This window comes from Desmodus rotundus, chromosome 12 (genome assembly GCF_022682495.2).
Source record: "Desmodus rotundus isolate HL8 chromosome 12, HLdesRot8A.1, whole genome shotgun sequence".
NCBI lineage: Eukaryota > Metazoa > Chordata > Mammalia > Chiroptera > Phyllostomidae > Desmodus > Desmodus rotundus.
Genome location: NC_071398.1, coordinates 91,008,118 through 91,027,602, shown reverse-complemented (window position 1 = coordinate 91,027,602; position 19,485 = coordinate 91,008,118). Strand labels below are relative to the sequence as shown.

The following is a 19,485-nucleotide window of genomic DNA, read 5'->3' as shown; positions in this document are numbered from 1 at the left end:
CCCGACAGCCCTGAGCTCGGCTTGGCACTAACGCCGCTGGCTGTACAAAAGTCTGAAACTAACGCAGCGCCTCTGAACGTCGCGCAGTTTCACGGCCGTACATCAAACAGTGGACTGATTGTCTCTCGTGCAGACAGTTCTGCCTCTAATGTGACCCTGAGGGGGCCTGCCACGTGGCCTGCTCTCAGGTGTGGGAAGTGGCTTGCATACAGAGGAAGGGTGACGGGCAGATCAAGTACAGAGAGTGAACTAACTGCTATGTTAGTGGCCACGTTGTGTCTGGGCTTTGCTGCTAGTGTAGCTTCTGTAGGATGGGAGGGGAATGACCTGATGATAAGAGTGATTTGCGTGGTGAGCAGATACATATGTTTTAACATGCAAAACAGTATCCTATTTAGAAATGTGGAAGTAGACTATATAATGAAAATCACTGAAAAGCAATCTAGAGTGATATTAATTGGAGTTTTCAGTTGATTCATTCACATAGTCAGCACGTCTGTATTGAGTGCTATTAAAAGGCTAGGCACTGGGAGAAAGCCGTGAGTTGGGGTCACCTACTGTTGAAAGGTGAAAGGCCTCCAGGGGTCTCAGTGCTTACGGACGGTTTGAAATGGGGTGTATAGAAGGGCATGTAGACACCTCAGGTCTATTCTACATGGTGTAAGTGTTTAATAATAAATACATAAAAGAAACCACAGATATAACTGGAAAATTTATTAGAGACTTGGAAGGTGCTGTGAGAATTTTGAGCCGGAGGGTGCTGCATAATTCACGTTAATGTTCTTTTTAAAGAGGCTGTATTCAGCCCGAGAGGATCTGCTTTCAGATCTCAGTCCTCGAGGAGCCTGGCTTTGTGACCTTGGGCGAGTCACTCAGCCTCCCAGCTCCGAGCCTCTGTCCAGGAGATTTACTGATGTGCTGCGACATGCTGGGCTATGTGCTTGGAGCTGGGAATGCCAGCGTGTGTAGGAAGCACTGTGTCCTTGAGGGCTGTTGGCAATTAAAGCTGCCTCCTGCAAGGTTCCAGCAGGCATGGAAACAAATAATGGGTGTGAGTGTGCACACCATTATAAAAGGCCATGCAAATGTAAAGCAATAATAAACAGTCACGAGTTTTTGTCAACATAATAATAGGTACTGAGAAAGGAGTGTAGGAGATATGTGTGGATGCATGGGAAACCCTTTAGAAACCATGCAGCCGCTGAATATATTCACTGTGGCTCCAATGTCAGCTGTAGGAAGAAAGGCCCCAGCTAGGATCAGGTCCAGCTGCATGAGACGGCGCTCCCCGAGCAGCAGTGGCTTACCCAAGAGGGACGTTTCTTTCCCTGGAACACCAGTGAGTTCTGGAGGAGGGCAGCACAGGCTTGTGCCCGTGGCTGCAGAGTGGTTGGTTAGCACCCTGGACTCTCTCTGCTCCCTCCCCTCCAGGACAGTCCCTCATCCTCCTGAGGCCGAACCTCCGGGCGTCCACTTGTATTCTAAATGGATGGACGGACGGAGGAGGGAGGGAAGAAGGAAGACTAGTTATTACAATGGGGCCAACAGTCTCTCTGTACTACAGAGAAGAGCCTGACCAGGTCCCTCCCGCATGCATCGTCCTTCTCCTGTCCACCCCACCTGCCAATGCTGCTCCTCCGTGCACCCAGCCACTTACCCCGGGAGTCAGCAACAGGGACTCCCGGTCTCTCAGCCCCGCAGCCCACTGGCCTCTGACAGGCAGGTCGCCCTCACTTGCACGTGACACGAGGCGCAGCTACGTCTGGCTGAAGCAGGAAGGGATTTTGCAGGTGACGAGGAGCCCTGGGGTGGGCAGACAGGCAGGCTTCACCATGCAGGGCTTGGGGTTCCAAGGACATCGCCAGGACCAGGGGACTTCTTCTGGTGATTGCTCACGGGAGCTTTTCTCAAACACCCCCAGCCTTGGGCTCCGAGAGACTGCAGCGGTCCCTGCACACTCCAGGCCAGCAGGGGAGAACAACTATTTTGGCCTGGAGGTTCAATGCCATTTTACTGCCCTTGATTGGCTCACCAGTCACGATGGCCCAGGGGAATGGGATGCAGGGACTGGGTGAGGCTTGGGTCCCAGGTGGTGCTCCACTGAACCACACTAACTAGGAGCAGACAAGAGGCGGGTCCCTTCGAAGAGCAGCAGTACAGCCAGCAGGTGCTGGGCAGCCCAGAATCCACAAAGCAGCGCTGCCCACAGTGGCTGTCCAGTCCTGTCGGTTCCACTCCCTTTAACTCTCCAGTTTATGCTGCTGCCCTGCCACCCGCTTGGTTCAGGCACCACGGCACCCTCCACACTGCTACCGAGCGTCCGTTTCGCATGTGTGTAGCCCTTGGTCTCCCTCCTGGTTTACCCCCTGCGCCGGTTCCTGGAGCCCTGCCGCATAAGTCTAGGTCGGCACCTAGAGCCAACGGGCCACACCGGTTTGCCACTTGTTTGTTTAAAAAGAAATGGTTTTTACATTTTTAAATAGTTGGGAGGAAAATAGTCAAATATGTCATGATGTGAAAATTAGCTGAAATTCAAATGCACACTCCTTTCTGTTTCCACTGTAACCTGCATCTGCTGCTTATTGGCTCTTTTTTAAAAAATCTGTAACGTTTGTGTATTTGCAATATGTCACAGTCTTTACTAAATACTGAGTAAGTCTTCAAGAGTACTCAAGCATCCACATCTCGTGAATGCCTGCTGTGCCGTCAGCAGTGTGCCAGGCATGGGACCCTGGCTCTGGATGAGGGTTTTCTCGCCCCCCCTCCCCAGCACCTGGGTCTCTGTTTGGAATACAGTGGGTGGACAATAAATGTTGTTGAGCAAGTAGGTGGAAGAAGAGGATCTTGGAAGCCACTCAAGAGCCGTGAATAGCTTCACGTCGGCACACGGCGAGCCATGCCGTCGGCTCTGAGACATCTCACCAGTTCTGTTGGCTCCTTTGATGGTGGAGCAAGGGTGGGGGAGGGGCTGGGAGGGAGGGTGGGTGTCAGGCCATGACTTCCTCTAGCCTTTGAGGCTGTTGTCATGGGCTGCTCCCTCTGCTGCTATGATAACAATTATGTAAATTGAACCGATCACAAAAGGAAAACGCAGCCGTAGAGTACTCGGCAAATAGGATGTGGCACAGAAAACCAAAACAGTGCTGTTCGCACTGCGAAGTGCTTGGCCCAGAAAACGCAAAATCGGCACCTCAGCAGGATCCATAGGGCTCTCGTGGGGGCCGTCGGCCTCACACACTGTGGAGTTGTCAGTGTGCCTTGGAGCCTGAGTTTCTGCTTTAGAGCTCCCCAAACTCTTCTTCTCTCCCCGCTTGCCCCCCAGATGCTCAACCTGTTCGTGGCTGTCATCATGGACAACTTTGAGTACCTGACTCGGGACTCGTCCATCCTGGGGCCTCACCACTTGGACGAGTTTGTCCGTGTCTGGGCAGAATATGACCGAGCTGCGTGGTGAGTAGGCTGCTTGGCCACCGCACCCCCGGGGCCCGTGTTGGGGGCCTCTCGAGTTCTCAGGGTAGAGGTTGGCCTTAGAGCCACCCAAAGGCTTGCCTAGGGCAGAAGGAAGGGAGATTCCTCTTGGTTGTGGCCCGTTGGAGAGGCTGGGTCCTCAGCGTGGCTCTGGTATCAAAGACGGAGCTTCCCCCCTCGCCCCTCTGTCCTCCTGTGACAGGCTTCCCTGCACTTTGCCAAGCTCATCACACCGTCTGCTCCTCCAAGTATTTGGGGTAAAGCCCAGAGGGGCTTCCGACAATCTTCTTTTCCTGCTTCATGCTCACCGGATTCCTTTGAGTCACTGGGCGGGGAGAAGGGGACATGGACTAGGGTTTTCTGGGCTATCTGGCCACCACGGTCAGTGACAATAGTGTTCTATGTCTCTCATCCCTCTCAAAAGGTACAGTTTGAGATAACTGAAATAATATAAAAAACCAAGCAAGTTGCCCTTCCAACCGATCCCTTAAACATGTGTGGATTTTTATTGCGTGAGACTGGGTTAAATGTCGGGACTTTGTGGGGATAACCCCACCCCACCCACCAGGCCTCTCTCACGGCCCTTAGTTCTCCAATGACGTTGGGCCCTCTGGGCCTCTGAACAGGGTTGGGCACGGCAGCCCACAGGCTGCGTGTGGCCCAGTGCCTGGTTCTACAAAAAATGGTACGTTGGGACACAGCCACGCTCCTGCATTTGTGGGTTGTCCAAGGCTGCTGCCACACTACAAGACACAGCCGAGTCATTGTGACAGAGACGGTTTGGCCCTCAGATTCAACATGATTTCCTCACTGAGCCTTTAGAGAAAAAGTTTGCTGATCGCTGCTTCAGAGTTCAAGGGCAACATATCAGCCCTCGTGGTTGAAGACGGGGTGAGAGCCTTGCGAGTGCTCACGCCCCAGCCTCTCAGTCCCATGCCCTCGTAGCTTAGGGTCTTAGCTCACAATCCATCCATTCGGGGCGCTCTCTGAAAACACTACAAGACATGCCATCCTTCACGGGAATGGGCCACGTTGCTTCCACCTGGAGCCCCTCGTACTCTGAGACTCTTCCCCAAGCTTGTCCTTCCAGGAGGCTGCTGAACTTGGGTCACTGCTTTTCGGGTTAGAACTGTGAATCAACTTCCTCTTCCTCTCCACCATTAGTAGTGACTTTGGGCACAGGGTTCTCTAAATCCATTCCTGTTACAATGGATAAGTAACGGCTTTTACCTTCGGGGCGTACTTTCCAGCAGGCAGGTGCTTAGGAAGCCCTGGGCCGGGTGTCAGAGAGGAGCGCAGCTGGCAGCAGGCACTCACCCACTCTGACCTTCCTCATCTGTAAGGTTGGTAATGACACCAGCCTTGAAAGCTGGCTGTGAGGATTCTGTTAAATCACGTGAGGAACTGTTCCTACCACTGACAGTGACCATAGGAAAGTGACGGGAAAGTGCAGGATCGGTCTGTAAAGCACGGATGGCCCTGGGGTGGGAGCCTGAGAGAGGCGAACCCAACTGCTGGCACCAGAGTTCCTTGCTCACCTGGCCTCCCTCAGGCGTCCTTGGCTCTCAGAAACCTCCACCTCCTGCGGGTTCACATCATCTTGGGACGCCAATGCCACGTGCATTGGACATGTCCCTCCCCACTCATTTCAGCTGCTGGGAAGAAGCAGTTCCACGAGGACTACTCGTGAGACTTAGCTGCGTGAGCCATGAGAGAGCAAAAAAGAAAAAGAGAAGTCTTATGTCTGCTTTGAAGTCCATGTGTAACTTGTTCTGGTTCGAGTTCCACTGGTCTTGGCTATAAGACTGGGGGGTGAGGGGACCAGCAAAGACACAGGGAGCCAGTGTCTTTAGAAGGAAGATGGACACAGGTGGCAGAGGCCGTCAGCCCTAGACAGCAGCAGGACCAGCCGTCCACGTCCCAATCACAGTGCGAGAAACAGAAAAACGAATGGTTAAATTAGCGTCCTCTCGAGTTAAGAGACTTGGAAGTATTGATGAGCTGCTCTTTGGAAGAGGAGGAATCAACACCAAAAGCGAGAGCAGGCTAGAAAGAGCAAAGTGGGGGCAGAGCCCTGGGCTCCTCGTGGCTGTTGGTGAGGCCTGGTACTCAGAAGTGGGGGCCCTGGTACATACCAGGATGCGTCCAGACCCCTGGCTGTCCCTTTCCTGTCCTGGCCCCTACAGACCAGATGCTTTAGCCACTGAAAATGAATCAGTCATTGATTCTGCCCTGTCCACAGGAAACCAGAACTCTCCAGCAAGCACGTGGGGAAGGGGGTTGGTAAGATAGAACTCACAGTGCCTGGAGTCCTGCCTGGATGGAACCAAGCTACCGGTGAGCTGGGCAGTGGTGTGGCGCTGCAAGAGGACCACAGCCTCAACACAGGTCCCGGCAGGCGCCCCAAGCCAGGAAGAGCTTGTCCAGGCTCAGCTCAGGACAAATGTGCCACAAACAGAAGCACAGCCCTCCACAGATTCCCTCGTGCCAGCTGTGCTCCTTGCTAATTAGCCTAATGGGCAACATGCCTCTCACAATCTGCGGGAAGATGCTGACTTCCTCCCTGCCCAACAAGCGGGTCTGAGGGACGGACTGCCAGCCGTGTCTGTGAGAAACAAACCATTCTGCTGTCCACTTCCCGGCAGCCTTCACAGCTGCTCTTCTCAGCAGGCAGAGCACTGGGGAACCGGCAGGCTTTGAGCCTGGGTCTGCGTACTGCATCTGGCCAGGCCAGTGTCTAGGGCGCTCTTGGTTACGAGGCGGGCATTAGGTGGGCTCAACTGCCTTAGAAAACTGAGGGCGATGCAGTCCACAAGCTGATGCTTCTCTGGTGCTTCTGTTCTCGGTCTCCCATGGTCTGGCTTTGCCAGACCCCGGAAAGAAGCTGCTCTTCCTCTTCTGGCCGTTCCTCTGGTGGCTAAGCTGTCATTTCTTTCCCGCCTTCTCTGCGTGTCCTATTAACCCACTTCTGCTTCCTTTTCAGTGGCAGGATCCCGTATAAGGATATGTACAAATTAGTGCGGGTCATCTCGCCGCCTCTGGGCCTGGGAGAGAACTGTCCCTACAGGGTGGCTTGCAAGGTTTGCCTCCCAGTCCCCAGCCGCGACTGGCGGTGGGGTGCGCCCCGGAACCCCTCCTCTCTGTTCCACTCCGCCACCACCGTGCCACATGAGGGAGCCTTCATGTCGCTTTCCTTTGAGTTTAAAGAGGTCCCGGCCCTCCCAGAACCAGCAGCTGTTAGTGTAGGAAGAAGGGCACGTTTTGGGTGAAAGGCAGGAAAAAACACAGTTAAGGGCTTAACAACAAAGGCCACCCATATTCTCTTCCCACTCCACCGTCACCCACAGATTTAACCAGAACCACCTCTCCCTCCCAGAATGCAGACATCTTTTTTAAAAAGCAAAGAGTTCTGGTTTCCCCTCATTGGAGACAGTCACGCCCCCTGTTAGCATGGTAGCAAGATCATCCCATATGTGATGTCACCAGGTGTGATTCTAGTCACCCTACCCCTGCCCGCCCTCCTGCTCCTGGGCAGTTTGGCCAGAAGCGATTATAAAAGCTATAGGAAGGAGAGGAGGTGAGAAACTGAAGAATTAGGGCAAGAGGTGAGAGTAGGTAAAAGATCGGTTCTTTTGGGGGGGGTGAGGGCGGGGCTAGGAAGGTTGCAGTAGGGCACATTTCTTGCCTTGGGGTCCTGCCATATACTCTCAAGTGGGCCAAGGGGCTCTGCTGGTTTATGAGACCGAGGACATGTTTAGGGGCATCTAGGACTTCCCTCTCCAACTCTGCTAGACCCTGGGAACTCTAAACATCCCAGTGGCTCTGCCTGACCACATCCAAGGCCAAGTCTGCCAGATAAGGAAGCCGCTCCTGGTGCTGCAGGGGGAGTGCGGCCTCCCTGGGGTGGAGCACAGCCAGACAGCTGGGAGAAGACTTAGGCCCGGGAGGGTGCCGACCTTGGCAATGGGCTGGAGCTGGCTTGGGATGGTGACAGAGTGATTCCTGTACACGGGAGGCCAAACAGCTGCCTCTGCTGAGACTCTTTAAACTTGACCCTGGTAAAACCTGCAGCAGCATGAAGGGAGAGCTGGGGAGGGCAGCATGGCATGCAAGGCGCTCCTCCTCCTCCTCCTCCTCCTGGCTTTGTGTCTTCTGTCCCCAGCATGCCATGGCGCAGGAATGTGCTGGGGAGCGCAGAGCCCTCTTCTCCACAGAGCCAGGTGGAAGCAACGGGCAACTCCGACAGCGGCCACAGCCCACCACTTCCACGCCGCCGCTGCCTCCTGCTGCACACAGGGCACAGAGGGGGATATGCGGCGTCCCGCCTGTGGGTTCAGAGCAGGAGAGCAGCCCGACTTCCCGGCCACAGCCGGACGTGCTAACCCACGGCCGGAGCGCCGTCTATCCGGTTTATACCGCTCGCACACAGCCCTGGGAGTAGCAGCCACGCCTGTGCGGTTTGGGGCATGGTGCCTGACCAGGGATGTAGGGTAGTGCTAATCCAGGAGGAGCAGTCAGCTGAGTCCCGCGACTGGCGCACACGAGAGTCCGAGGGACCACAGGGGGCCACCAGCGTTCCCGGGTCTGTGTGGGGCTGATATAAATCCGCACCAGGACGGAGTCACCTGTACGATTTGCCTTGATTAACAGGTTTCCTATTCTTCTCCTGTTTGTCTGTTCTGTTTTCCTCTCCTGTTCTCCGTATGATTTGTCTGTCTGTTTTGTTTTGGCTCTTCTGGGAATGCCTGTTCTCCCCCACTACCTGTCTGCATCCTTCTCCCCACTCCCTTGCGCGGCCGCCTGCCCTGCTGCCCCACCCCCGCTCGCCGCCCCTCCATGACCAGTGGCCGCATCCATTACACTGAGATGTATGAAATGCTGACTCTCATGTCACCACCGCTAGGCCTCGGCAAGAGATGTCCCTCCAAAGTGGCATATAAGGTAGACCACCCCTTCCTTTGTTCTGGGCTAGAGACCAATAACAACTGGGATCCAGCCGTGGGGAGGCCAGACTGTGGGGAGGAAGCGGGGCTCGGGAGGTGGAGGAAGGAACCAGGGAAAAGAGAAATGATGAGGCTGAAGGGCCAGAAAGGGCCAGGAAGGATGACATCTGTAAATGCTGCAAAGGGGGTTTTGCAGTACTCTTCACCGTGGGGTTTGTTATGTGTTGTTCTGTGTTTAGCAGCAACTGTGTGGCTTCTCGTGAGTGGGCTGCTAGAAAGGAGGCCTTATGTGGTGTGTTTGCTTCTAGAGGAGGCAGAGTGGTGGCTTGCAGGGCACCTACAGCCAACAGCTATCTGAGTGTATAAAAAAAGGCAACTTCACCCAGATATGCAAAGGAAATAACGCAGAAATTCCTCTAAATGCCGTTCAAGAAGAAATTTTTTGAGAGAGGAAAACTCTTAACAAATTTCTTCCTCCATGACATAGAAAGGAACTATAGCATGGTTCCTTCTAAGCAGCAGGAAAAAATGACTTCTATCCCATGACGTAGGGTAAAGGATGCAGCTCCCTGTCCCCGCCAGCCCAGCTACCCACTTCTCTGGGCAAGGTAAAGGGTGACGGTGGGCCTGTGGCATTCAGGGTTAGGCTTCCCTCCTTGGCAGGGCTGAGTTGTGGGGCCTGGCCCTGGAGTTACGGGCGAACTCCCCCCGGTTTGCCTAGAGCAGCACTGTCCATTGGGAGTCACCTGCCACACAGGTGTGTGTAGCTGCGAGCCCCGATTTATTGGGGTTTCTCCTCCACAATTAGTAATAATTGTCACTCATTCCCCTTCAGTGCTGAGCCTGACCCAGAGCTCTGGAGCTCTTTCCTTCACCTAGCAATGTTGCCACTTCTCTAGAAGCTTAGGGAAGTGGGAGATGGAGGGAACTCAGATAAAAAGAAGAAACTGGCTTGACCCTCTAAGGGCCCACACCCAGAGAACCACATTAGGCGAGATGTCCCAATAGAGTCCTAGAGATGCTGCCTTGGTAAGAGACGTGTCCCTCTGCACTAGGCAGGTGGTTCTTCCAGGGGACCTTGCCCTGCTACTCCAAGCTGAGTAGCTGCAGAGAGCATCTCACTGGAACGGGGCCCATGGAGGATCCTCCTCCACCCCAGTACATGGCTCCTCATGCACAGACTAGGGGCTGGCATCCTCTTTGCTCGTGGTGGCCACGTCCCAAGTACCAGGTGGTGGAGTATGGCCCTGAGTTCTCTGAATTTCTGGGATGAAGCTCGGTAAGAGGAGTGTGGGGCCTGGAGGAAACGTTGAAAGAATTCCAAAAGCAAGATACTCTCTGAGAAGTGGATTTGGCCATTCCCGTTTGAGCCCTTCCATTGTGTGAGGGGAACACAGCCTGCCCACTCTGCTCCTGCCTTGGTCACCCTTCTCCCATGCTCTCCTCCCTGCTCCCCGACCGCTCCCCCCGACTCTGCCTGCGCTCTCCCCTTTCCCATCCTGCTCCACCTCATCCATTGGATCGGGGGGGACTTCTGCATGTTCGGTCATGTGCTGGCAAATTCCATCTTTTAAAGACTCAAAAAGGGGGCATCAGGATGTGTCTTCAAGTCAGACAAGCAAAGTCTCCCACCTCACTGTCTTTCCGTCTGAGTTTTGGGGGTGTTCACGGGACAAGGGGAAATACAGAGCAGCCTTGAAACAGGGACTGGAGCCACCTTGCAGAGCTGACTCCGTTCCCTGAGCCGCTTCTTCCAGAAATCACTTCTGGTCCCTATGAGACATTCTTAGGACCCTGGAGGAGTCCTACAGAATGAGTAGTCCTCCTTCCCTTGGAATTTGGCACCATTGGGAGGGAGGGGGAAGCAGCAGCATCCAGGGAGAGCAGGGTCGGGAGAGGGTGGGGATCCTTGCCCTTCTTTTTCGTCTCTGCATTTGACCTCTGAACTGGTCTTCCCGCCTCAACCGAGGTTTCTTTTGATGTGTTTTTCTCTCTCTCACACAGAGGTTGGTCCTGATGAATATGCCCGTAGCTGAGGACATGACAGTCCACTTCACCTCCACCCTGATGGCTCTGATACGCACAGCTCTGGACATCAAAATCGCCAAAGGTGAGCTCAGGGAGGCAAAGGGGGTTCTGGGGCCGCTCATGCAGGGTGCGGCAAGACACAGATATGTGAACTGTCATCCCCTAATGGTGCAGTGACCGGACATCAAATATTAGGGTCCCGGTTTCAGCCCTGAGATTCAACAGCTACAACACTGGTCATTTCCTCCTGGAAAAAGGAATGGTTTGTTCCTCGCTGAGGTCCCTTTCAGCTTTAACAGTATGGGATTCCCGGTGCCTGACACTGGTAGGCATTTTAGACGTATGTTTATTGAATGGGTGAGTTTTTCATTTTGTCCTTTTTTCTCATGTGGCAACTTTAATGTTTTGGAAGGCTTCTGTGGCAGGTGCTGGCGTGGCTGCACTTGGCTCCCGACCTTTAACTCCGTGATTCAGGACAGAAAAGGTCCTGCTTCCTGAGGGGCCTCTAGCCTTCCTGCTTTTGCCTGACCAACGTCCGTACAGTGGAGCAGGAAGGCTCCCGTGCGGCTCTGTTCTTTTTCCCCAGGTGTGGACGCATTGAGCGCCTGGGAGGCTTTCCCAGTGGAGGAGAAGGCTGGTCCTGGTCTCAGACACTCAGATCTGTGGCAGGATCTCCCCAAGTGACTGCACACAGGCATCAGATTGCGTTCTGCTTCCTCAGCAGAAAGACCCAGAATCGCAAGATCCATGGGCCCTGAGGGCCAGGATTTCCCGAGACCACCAGGGGACGTGCTGGCTCTGCTCCTGCTCCCTCAGCGCTTGTGGCTTCTGCACCTGTGCTGTGGAGTAATCACTGGTCTTATTCTAGGCGGTGCTGACAGGCAGCAGCTAGACTCGGAGCTGCAGAAGGAGACCCTGGCCATCTGGCCTCACCTGTCCCAGAAGATGCTAGATCTGCTTGTGCCTATGCCTAAAGGTATGGCATCTCCTCCTTGGGTTCTCTTGTCACGGTGGGCCGAGTGTGCCAAGGCCACATCTTTGTGATGAGCGGGGACACAGAGTGATGGAGAGATAAGGGAAACTTGTTCTGTTCTTAGGAGATGAAAACCCCTCACTTCTCAAGTCCCTTTGGTCATTATTTATTGAAAACATTTTTTCAAGTTGGGTCGCTGTGGTTGTGGGTGGACGTTTTGGGTGCGTAGCTCTCTCCCTCCCCATGACACTGTGCAGCAAGCCCTCGTGTGGCTGGGAAAAGGCTGTTGTTATTAGAGATGGAAATCCAGACCTGTGGAAGTGATGGCTGCTAATGTCCTCACCCTCCTTGGATGGCTGTGGGGGCTCCCTGAGGACACACGTGGGGACCTGTTCACTTTGTGTCCTCAGGGCCTGGCACACACCTGCTCCAGAGAGTGGAGAACAAAGCTTGAGAGCGTCCTCACCCCTGCCCACCTGGCTGCTCCCTCATCTGACCCTGCTGCGTTTGTGTTTTTCAGCCTCTGACCTGACCGTGGGCAAAATCTATGCGGCAATGATGATCATGGACTACTATAAGCAGAGTAAGGTGAAGAAACAGAGGCAGCAGCTGGAGGAACAGGTGAAGGTCAACAACAGTGAGGTGGGCGGGCAGCTCATGAGTCACATGAGGGCCCCTGAGGGACAGGCCTGTGCATCCCTGGGGCACGTGCCCTGCAGGTGCTTAGCAACAGAGGTGAGGGGTGCAGGGCCCAGGAACTTCCTAGGGTCAGGGGATAAGAAATGCAGTGGGTCAAAGGTTAAACTGGTCAAATGAGGTGTCAGCCATGCTCCCATTTTACCCAATCACATTGTACTTTCTCCCACAGTCACTTAAGTTCCTTTGTTCTAACGCAGAAAAACGCCCCCATGTTCCAGCGCATGGAGCCCTCGTCTCTGCCGCAGGAGATCATAGCCAATGCCAAAGCTCTGCCTTACCTGCAGCAGGAGCCCGTTGCAGGCCTGTGAGTAAAGCCACAGGGCCCATGGCCTCTGTTCTGTGACTCGTGCCAGTGTGCGGGCCTAGAAACCCATGGGCCAGGGACGGCTGAGAAGTGCAGACTCGGAGCTGAAGGGTTCTTTCTCTGCGGTTGAACAGGCAGGGGTGAGGGAAGAGCAGGCCGAGCTTCGTTAGCACTGGGGCCAGGGCGAGATACGGTGAGCACCGAGAATGTGCAGGAGAAGAAAGGGCACATGTTGGTATCGCCACTTTACAAACGAAGAAGCTGGCAATTAAGAGGTTAAACAAGTGGCCCAAAGCCATATGACTGGTAGGAAGTTGAACAAGAATTAAGTCATTTATTTCTAACTGTAGAATCGTCCCACTACACTGTATGTGAAATGAACAAAAGAGAGCTTAGATCAGGCAAAAAAAAAAAAATCCTTACTTTCTATATTGGCAGTGGAAACAAAACTCAAGGAATTTGCCAGTTTTTTTGAGTTGCAGGCCGTAGCCCCAACTTGGCCATGAGTGACCTGCACAGCATGTGCATCTTCCCGTCTCAGCAAAGGGCGTGCAGTCCCGCCACCCAGTGGAAATGAGCTTTTGTGATTGGGCTCACCCCGGTCCCAGCAATCATGGGACATCAGTAATTCCAGGGCAGTGAAATCCGGGGCTCGGGAGTGAGACCTTTGTCAGGATGCCATTTAGACCCTCACCATTAATTTCTTTCTGCCTGTGGTGTTGGGCACCTGCTTTGGAAAAGCATCATTTTCGGAGGTCACAGTCTAACGCGTTTGGAAGAAGAGGCCCAAAGTCGTGACCACAGCGGCCATTTTAACAAACATGTGATGTGATGAGGTGGCAGGCTGTAGATTCACCTGTCCACAGAAAACAAGTAGGTGTTTCTCTTCGATCTGCGCAGGAAGAAGGTGAGATTGCAGTGTGGGACCACCTCATTGGAAGGATTGTTGCCTTTCAAGGGTTCTTGGCTTAGAAATGGAGGACACCCCCCTCACCCCACAATTTGATTGTTTTATCCACAATTCGCTATGCAAAATACCTTCCATCATAGGGTCACTCCAGCTTCTCTCTCATGTTTATTGATTCACTTCCATATCGATTTGACCAATATTTATGTGACCCAAAAGCTGGCTTAGGTACTGGGGATGCAGCAGTCAACACAACCCAGGTCCCAGGGGAGACGGGCCTTGAAAAAGAAATTACAAGATTGACAATGGTTCGTAGGCAGAAGGGCAGGTTATTGTGATGCTGTGCAAATAAAGGAAGAGGTGTGTCTGCATCGAGAGTGTGGGGAGGCTTGCCTGAGAAGTAACATTTACGTGAAACTGGAAGGCAAGCTCTTCAAGAGAGGAAATGGGGCAAATTTAAGGAATCTAAAACTGTTAGGATGGTCAGGGCACAGTTCATGGAGGTGGCAGGTGTTGAGCCTGGACAGCTACATAGGGGCATTACAAGCAGGATACAGAAGTTCCATCCCATCCAAGGATAATGGGGGTTTTATGCAGCAGAGTGACGTGATCCGATCTGCACTTGACAGAGATCATTCGTGGGTCCAGTGGATTGGGGGTAGCAATTCAAGAGACAGGACACCACTTAGTAAGTGACTGCAATTGTGCCAATTATTAATGACCGGGGCTTGGACTCACGGGAAGGGGAGAGCAGGCTGCAGAGGTAATGGGTAGGCGTCAGTGATTGGTGTGCTCCGTGGAGTGAGGGAGGGGCCAAGGATGACACTCAGGTTCTGGGAGGTGTTGGTGCGTTTCCTGGAATGGGGACACAGCCAGCTGATGCTTCAGGACCACCTGTGTTTCTGGGGAGTTCTGTTGTTTGTGTAGAGACTGCGCAGAGGGTGCAGGGGTGACTGTGACCGACAGGGTTCTTCCCCCACTAAGCTTACATCTGGTGGGAAACCAGACGTGGAACAGAATGGCTGGGAAGAAGAGACCTATTTTCAGTGACTAACTATAGGTCTGATTAGGGGCAGGGAAACAAAGGCAGTCTGATCTGAGTGCGCATGAGAGGAGAGCTGATCAGTTAAGTCAGGAGAGTGAGTTCCTTAAGGAAGTGACTTTTGATCTGAATTTTCAAGGATGAATTCAAAATAACACAGAAAGGTTTTTTGGTCTTGAAGCAAAAGGAAGCCTGCCATGTTCAGTGGACTAAGGAGAGTCCCATGTGTCTGGAATGCAGGGAGCAAGGGCTAAAGTAAAGCAAGCGAAGGTTGGCGAGGTAGGAAGGACCAGGTCACGAGAGGAGGCTGTGTTCAGGATTCTGGACTCGAAGCCAGACAATGTTTTCGAAGCAGGAGGTCAAAGTATTCACCTCTGTAAGGTTGCTCAGTGATTCCAAGGGTCCTCTCTACCTATTGGGGATAATTGTGCATTTTCTGTAGGACAAAAGAGGACCCATTTCTTATAATAGCTGTGCTCATCCTGTTCCCAGCAGTTCTCAGGAGAAGACAATGGACATTAAAGCCAGTCATTTAAGTTCCAGATCACTCTGCAGCCATTTTGAAAATTCAGCTCACACCCTCCCTGGGAGCAAAGGGACAGGTTGGAGGGGTCTCTGCCATTCAGCTCTTTCCCTGTGACCCCAGCAAGTTGCACCCATGGGTTATTTTGGAATAACTGGCAATCCTTGCTCGGGCCTAGGATTTGCATTGGCGTCATTAACCGCAGACGCAACTACAAAACGATGGCCTCCCCTCTCCCTTCTGGCTGTCCCCCTTCCCGTGATCAGGAAGTTCACTCCCGCACAGGTCAAAGGGCACCTGTTGGCCAGTAAATGGCAGCAGCACCCACGTCTTTAGGGAAGATTGGCTGACTCTCTCCTAACCAGCCCCGTGGATCCTATTGTCTGAGAGTGTCTGCAGGTACCAAACCGTGGCTTAGTACCAGGCATCCTGTGACAGCACTCCGCCCAGAGGGGTCACCTCCTCACCACCACTTCTGAAACCATCGCCCAGTTCATGAACCCACAGGCACAGTGCCTGACACAGACACTTCACTAAGTGTTCATGGCATTGACTTTAGTTGGGCCAGGGGTGTTGGCACAACAAAGCCATATTCTTCCTGGGTGTGGAGGAAATTTTTTAAAAGACCGAGACTGCTTAATATTTAAACAAACTGTTCACTGTTTAAAGTATGGCATTTTTCCGCCCAATGGGGAAACCGAGCAGAATCCGGTTTACCATCCAGCACTGGTCTTCCATATGGCTGAGTGTGACAAATGATGTCATTTGTCACAGATATGTTAGTCACCAGCCGAGTGATGAATGGTTCCAAATGCAGGTTGAAAACAGTGCGTTCTTTTTATTCTAGTGTTTTTGTTTTAAAATTCTTTCTATTCTAGGGCCAGCTACCTGTAAGTTACAAGCCAGCCAAGACCGAAGGGCGTTGGCCTGGCTGGGGATTGGTAGTGGTAGCGCCGGCATGTCTGTGTCTCTCTCGTGTACATATTACCTCTGCATTCGGCGTTGCTTTTCAGGAGTGGCCGGAGTGGGTACCCTTCGATGAGTCCGCTCTCCCCGCAGGAAATATTCCAGCTGGCGTGCATGGACCCCGCCGACGACGGGCAGTTTCAGGAGCAGCAGTCTCTGGTGAGCGAACAAGTTAGAGGACTTCAAAAGAGTTCCCTGGTTTCCTGATCCCCCCCACTCTGCTCCAAATTCGATTCCATAGCCATGATCCACCAGGAAAACCCTTCCTGATAGTTCAGCCAATGACTGTGGGAGGTTCTTGCTGTCTCCCTTACTTCACTGTGTGTGTTCTGACAAATGCTTCCTCTTAAGGTTTTACAATCCCAGGGGGCCCCTTAGCTGTTGAAGGGATTTATGTTGCTTCAGGGCAAGCCCTCCTCATTTATGCCCCTGAGCATCATAAAGTCTCACCTTTGATAAGGAGCTTTAGGATGAGTCGTCATGGAATGAATGGCACCAGTTGGGTGGCCTGGAATAGACAGGGTTGGCTTGGGGGAACACAGGATGGCTGTAGTGACTCCCCCTCTTGGACAACTCGGGGGTAGTGACCGCTGTCCACCGGAGATACAGAAAAACCTCTTGCCTTCGCTCTGTGTGGGTTCAGGCAGATTGACCTTGTACAGTTGTGGCCAGAAGGGCCATATACATTCTAAGAGATCCCTAAAAAATCACTTTCCTGAGCCTAAAGTTTCGCGTTAGCATAAATGGTGAAATTCATGAAAAACCTACGGAGCCCACCATAAGCTTGAAGAAGAGAGGACAGGCTAAACTTTAGGTTTTGCTAAATACACAGCTAAACTGTGATTCCCAAAGGTAACAGACTTTACACACCACTATTCATTCTGGAGCCATCCAGTTCCCTCCCGAGCTTAGAATGCAAGCTACGTGTTCATTGGCCTGGAGAGGAAAAGACGAAACCCAACGTTTGCAGAAGTCCGGATTGACAGCTTCTACTGAGTTCCCTGGCACTTGATTATAACTCCTCTGTGTTCTTCTCTCCCCTTTATTTCTCTCCTGAACCCTCCCCACTGCTTCTGTATACCCCAGAGCCACCCTGGGATGGAAGGGATGATATGGGTCTGTTTGTGGGGTGCATGTCTGACAGAATGGGTGCCTGCCAGAGGGGGCACAACATTTCAGTAGCTCAAACAAATGGGTGATTCCTCTCCTGTAATTGCTGAGTCAAGGGACTGTGGGATTGTGCATGGGTGTGTTGGGGAGACAGCTAGACCACTCCCATGTGTGAGTGCCTGATGAGGGCGTTCTGGGTAAGGCAGCTAGGACCCATATAGGAACTCTCTGAGGAACTGAGTACCAAGGCCCAGGGACTAACTGGTACAGATAGCTTGGTTCTTAGAAAGGGCCTCTCAGCATTTGAAGGCTCACCTGGTGGGGAAAAATCTCAATAACGTGTCCTTTCTTTCGCAGGGAGATTTGTTTATCGTGCCGTCATTTCTGTGGGTTCCCCAGGGCTGAGCTGTAGTGCAGGACTAGTCGGATATGTGTTCATCTCGTTGTCAGTACTGGTGTCTGTGATTCAGGTGTCAGCCTGTGCCGCACACCCACCGCTGTGTACCCCTGCCCACCCCTCGGGGGCCCCTGCTCTACGTGCCGAGGCGTGACCGTGACCTGTGTGCCTGCAAGGAGTGTGTGCGTGTGTCTTGCACCACCTCTGCCATCCATAGACTACAGCGTTGTTACTGCATGTGTTTCGAGTCAGACTTGTGCGCTCTGTAAAGCACACGCTGCAAACACTAACTTCCCCAAGTGCACACATCACGTGTCCTGGGACGGCGGTCCTCCCATTGACACTGGAAACCACTCAGTCAACGGTCATGGAGGCTGGCTTTCAGCAGCACCCTACTCACACCCCCGTGTCCTTAGAATATCATTTCCTAAAATATAAAACGGCTTTTCTTCTGGTTTAATCTCCAGATGTCAGAGATACTCCTGGGTCTCCTTGTTTGGTGACCCATGTGAAATTTCCAAGGCAGCTACTCCCTCTCGGGAGTGACACAAGCTCTCTGTAGAGTGTGCACACTTGCCAGCCCGACCTTCTTTGACCAGGGAAATGAGGTAACAGGGTTGGACAGGACATTAGGGTATTTACTCCAAGCTCCTAATGCTCTGGGGTGGCGCGGTGAGTATGACAGCCACTGACCACGTGCGGCGGCCGAGGGCCTGCAGCGTGGCTAGTCCAAACGGAAATGCGCTCCCCGTGGAAGGTACACGCCCAGAGCAGACGTCTCATTTTATACATTGATTACGTGTTGACGTGAAACCACTAAAAAGTTTCTTTTTAAGTGTAGTTACCAGGAAATTTAAAATTACGTAAGTGGTTTGCATCACACCCCTATTGTACCGTACCAGGCTGGGGTATCCCTGACAGACAGCCGCCCACCACAGTTTTTCAGATGATTCCAATCATAAGAAAACCCTTTGCTCATAAGATCATGTATCTTAAAGTTTGAGAAAATGCATTTGACAGCATTCACCTTCCTTAGAATAGTGGTTTTTCATATAATTAATAAATGGCTTCTTGAGGTTAAAAGGATAAACCCAACACTACCCACTCTCAAAAAGTACACATAACTAAAAAGTCTTATGACCCATCATGTTTACAAAACTAAAATCTGAAGCATTGCTTTGTGATAAAAGAGTTTACCCCTCAATCCCAGTTAGAGCATTCTGTTTGAGGCATCTGGTATACCACCTATCTGCACAGAGACACACACACATAACAGACCTTAAAGTCACAAATCTCTCTTCCAAAAGCCATTCTTGGTATGGAGGAGGCAGAATCATCCACTGGAGACAAAAAGCAATGAGCTGGAACCAAGTCCCACAAGCTTGGCTGTGTTTATTTCCAGGAGCCAGAGTTTAGTGAATTAAAAAGCGTGCAGCCCTCTAACCATGGCATCTACCTTCCTCCGGACACCCAGGAGCATGCGGGATCTGGGAGGGCATCCTCTTTGCCACGCCTGACTGTGGATCCCCAGGTAAAAAGCAACCACCTACCCTATGCAGTGGCATCCTGGGCTGTATTGCATTGGTGGGTTATGAAAAAACATCTGATGTTTTCAGGTGAGCCTTTGACTTGCCCCCGCCCCTTCCCTATGAGCAAAACGTGGCTTACAGGCCTCCTCTGGAGCCTGCTCCTCCACGTCATGCTTTCAATGAAGCCCTAAGCAGACCAGCCAGCAAGGTGGTATAATTCCACCCAGACGGGCTCAACATCCTCAAAACTCAACCAGCCTTGGAAATATTTCCCAGGGTTTTCCCTGTACAGTTCTCCTCCCCTTTTTTCCTTTCCTGGCTCCTCAAGCACATATGTAGGCAGCTACTTAAACACACACAGCTCGGTGTCTGGACTGTCTGTCCTAACCAGTGCTGGCCACGCCTCATTTCTTTGTCTGTTCTCCTGGCTGCTTTTTTTTTTTTTTGTCTGTCTTACATTAAGTTTTGACAGAGACAAGAAGTTTACATGGATCTGTTTTTAACATCGTAAAATCAAAATGCCCAAGTTTAAGATGGGGCTGGGGTGGGACGGATGATGGAGAATAACGCATCTTAGGAGCTGCTCAATTTCAAGG

The 19,485-nt window shown here is 52.4% G+C and overlaps 1 protein-coding gene across 2 annotated transcripts in view; it reads left to right on the top strand.

Annotated features, from left to right (window-relative positions):
* Nucleotides 1-19,485, top strand: part of CACNA1E (calcium voltage-gated channel subunit alpha1 E) — a 413,895-nt gene that overhangs the window by 383,279 nt on the left and 11,131 nt on the right. The window contains exons 38-45 of one of the 2 annotated variants that reach the window (XM_053915565.1): nt 3,323-3,450; nt 8,313-8,409; nt 10,416-10,521; nt 11,308-11,415; nt 11,933-12,033; nt 12,309-12,415; nt 15,901-16,012; nt 18,763-18,891. In XM_053915565.1, the coding sequence (XP_053771540.1) occupies nt 3,323-3,450; nt 8,313-8,409; nt 10,416-10,521; nt 11,308-11,415; nt 11,933-12,033; nt 12,309-12,415; nt 15,901-16,012; nt 18,763-18,891 (888 nt within the window). Of the gene's footprint in view, nt 1-3,322; nt 3,451-6,451; nt 6,549-8,312; nt 8,410-10,415; nt 10,522-11,307; nt 11,416-11,932; nt 12,034-12,308; nt 12,416-15,900; nt 16,013-18,762; nt 18,892-19,485 lie in introns of both variants that reach the window. The other variant, XM_053915566.1, reaches the window with a different exon arrangement.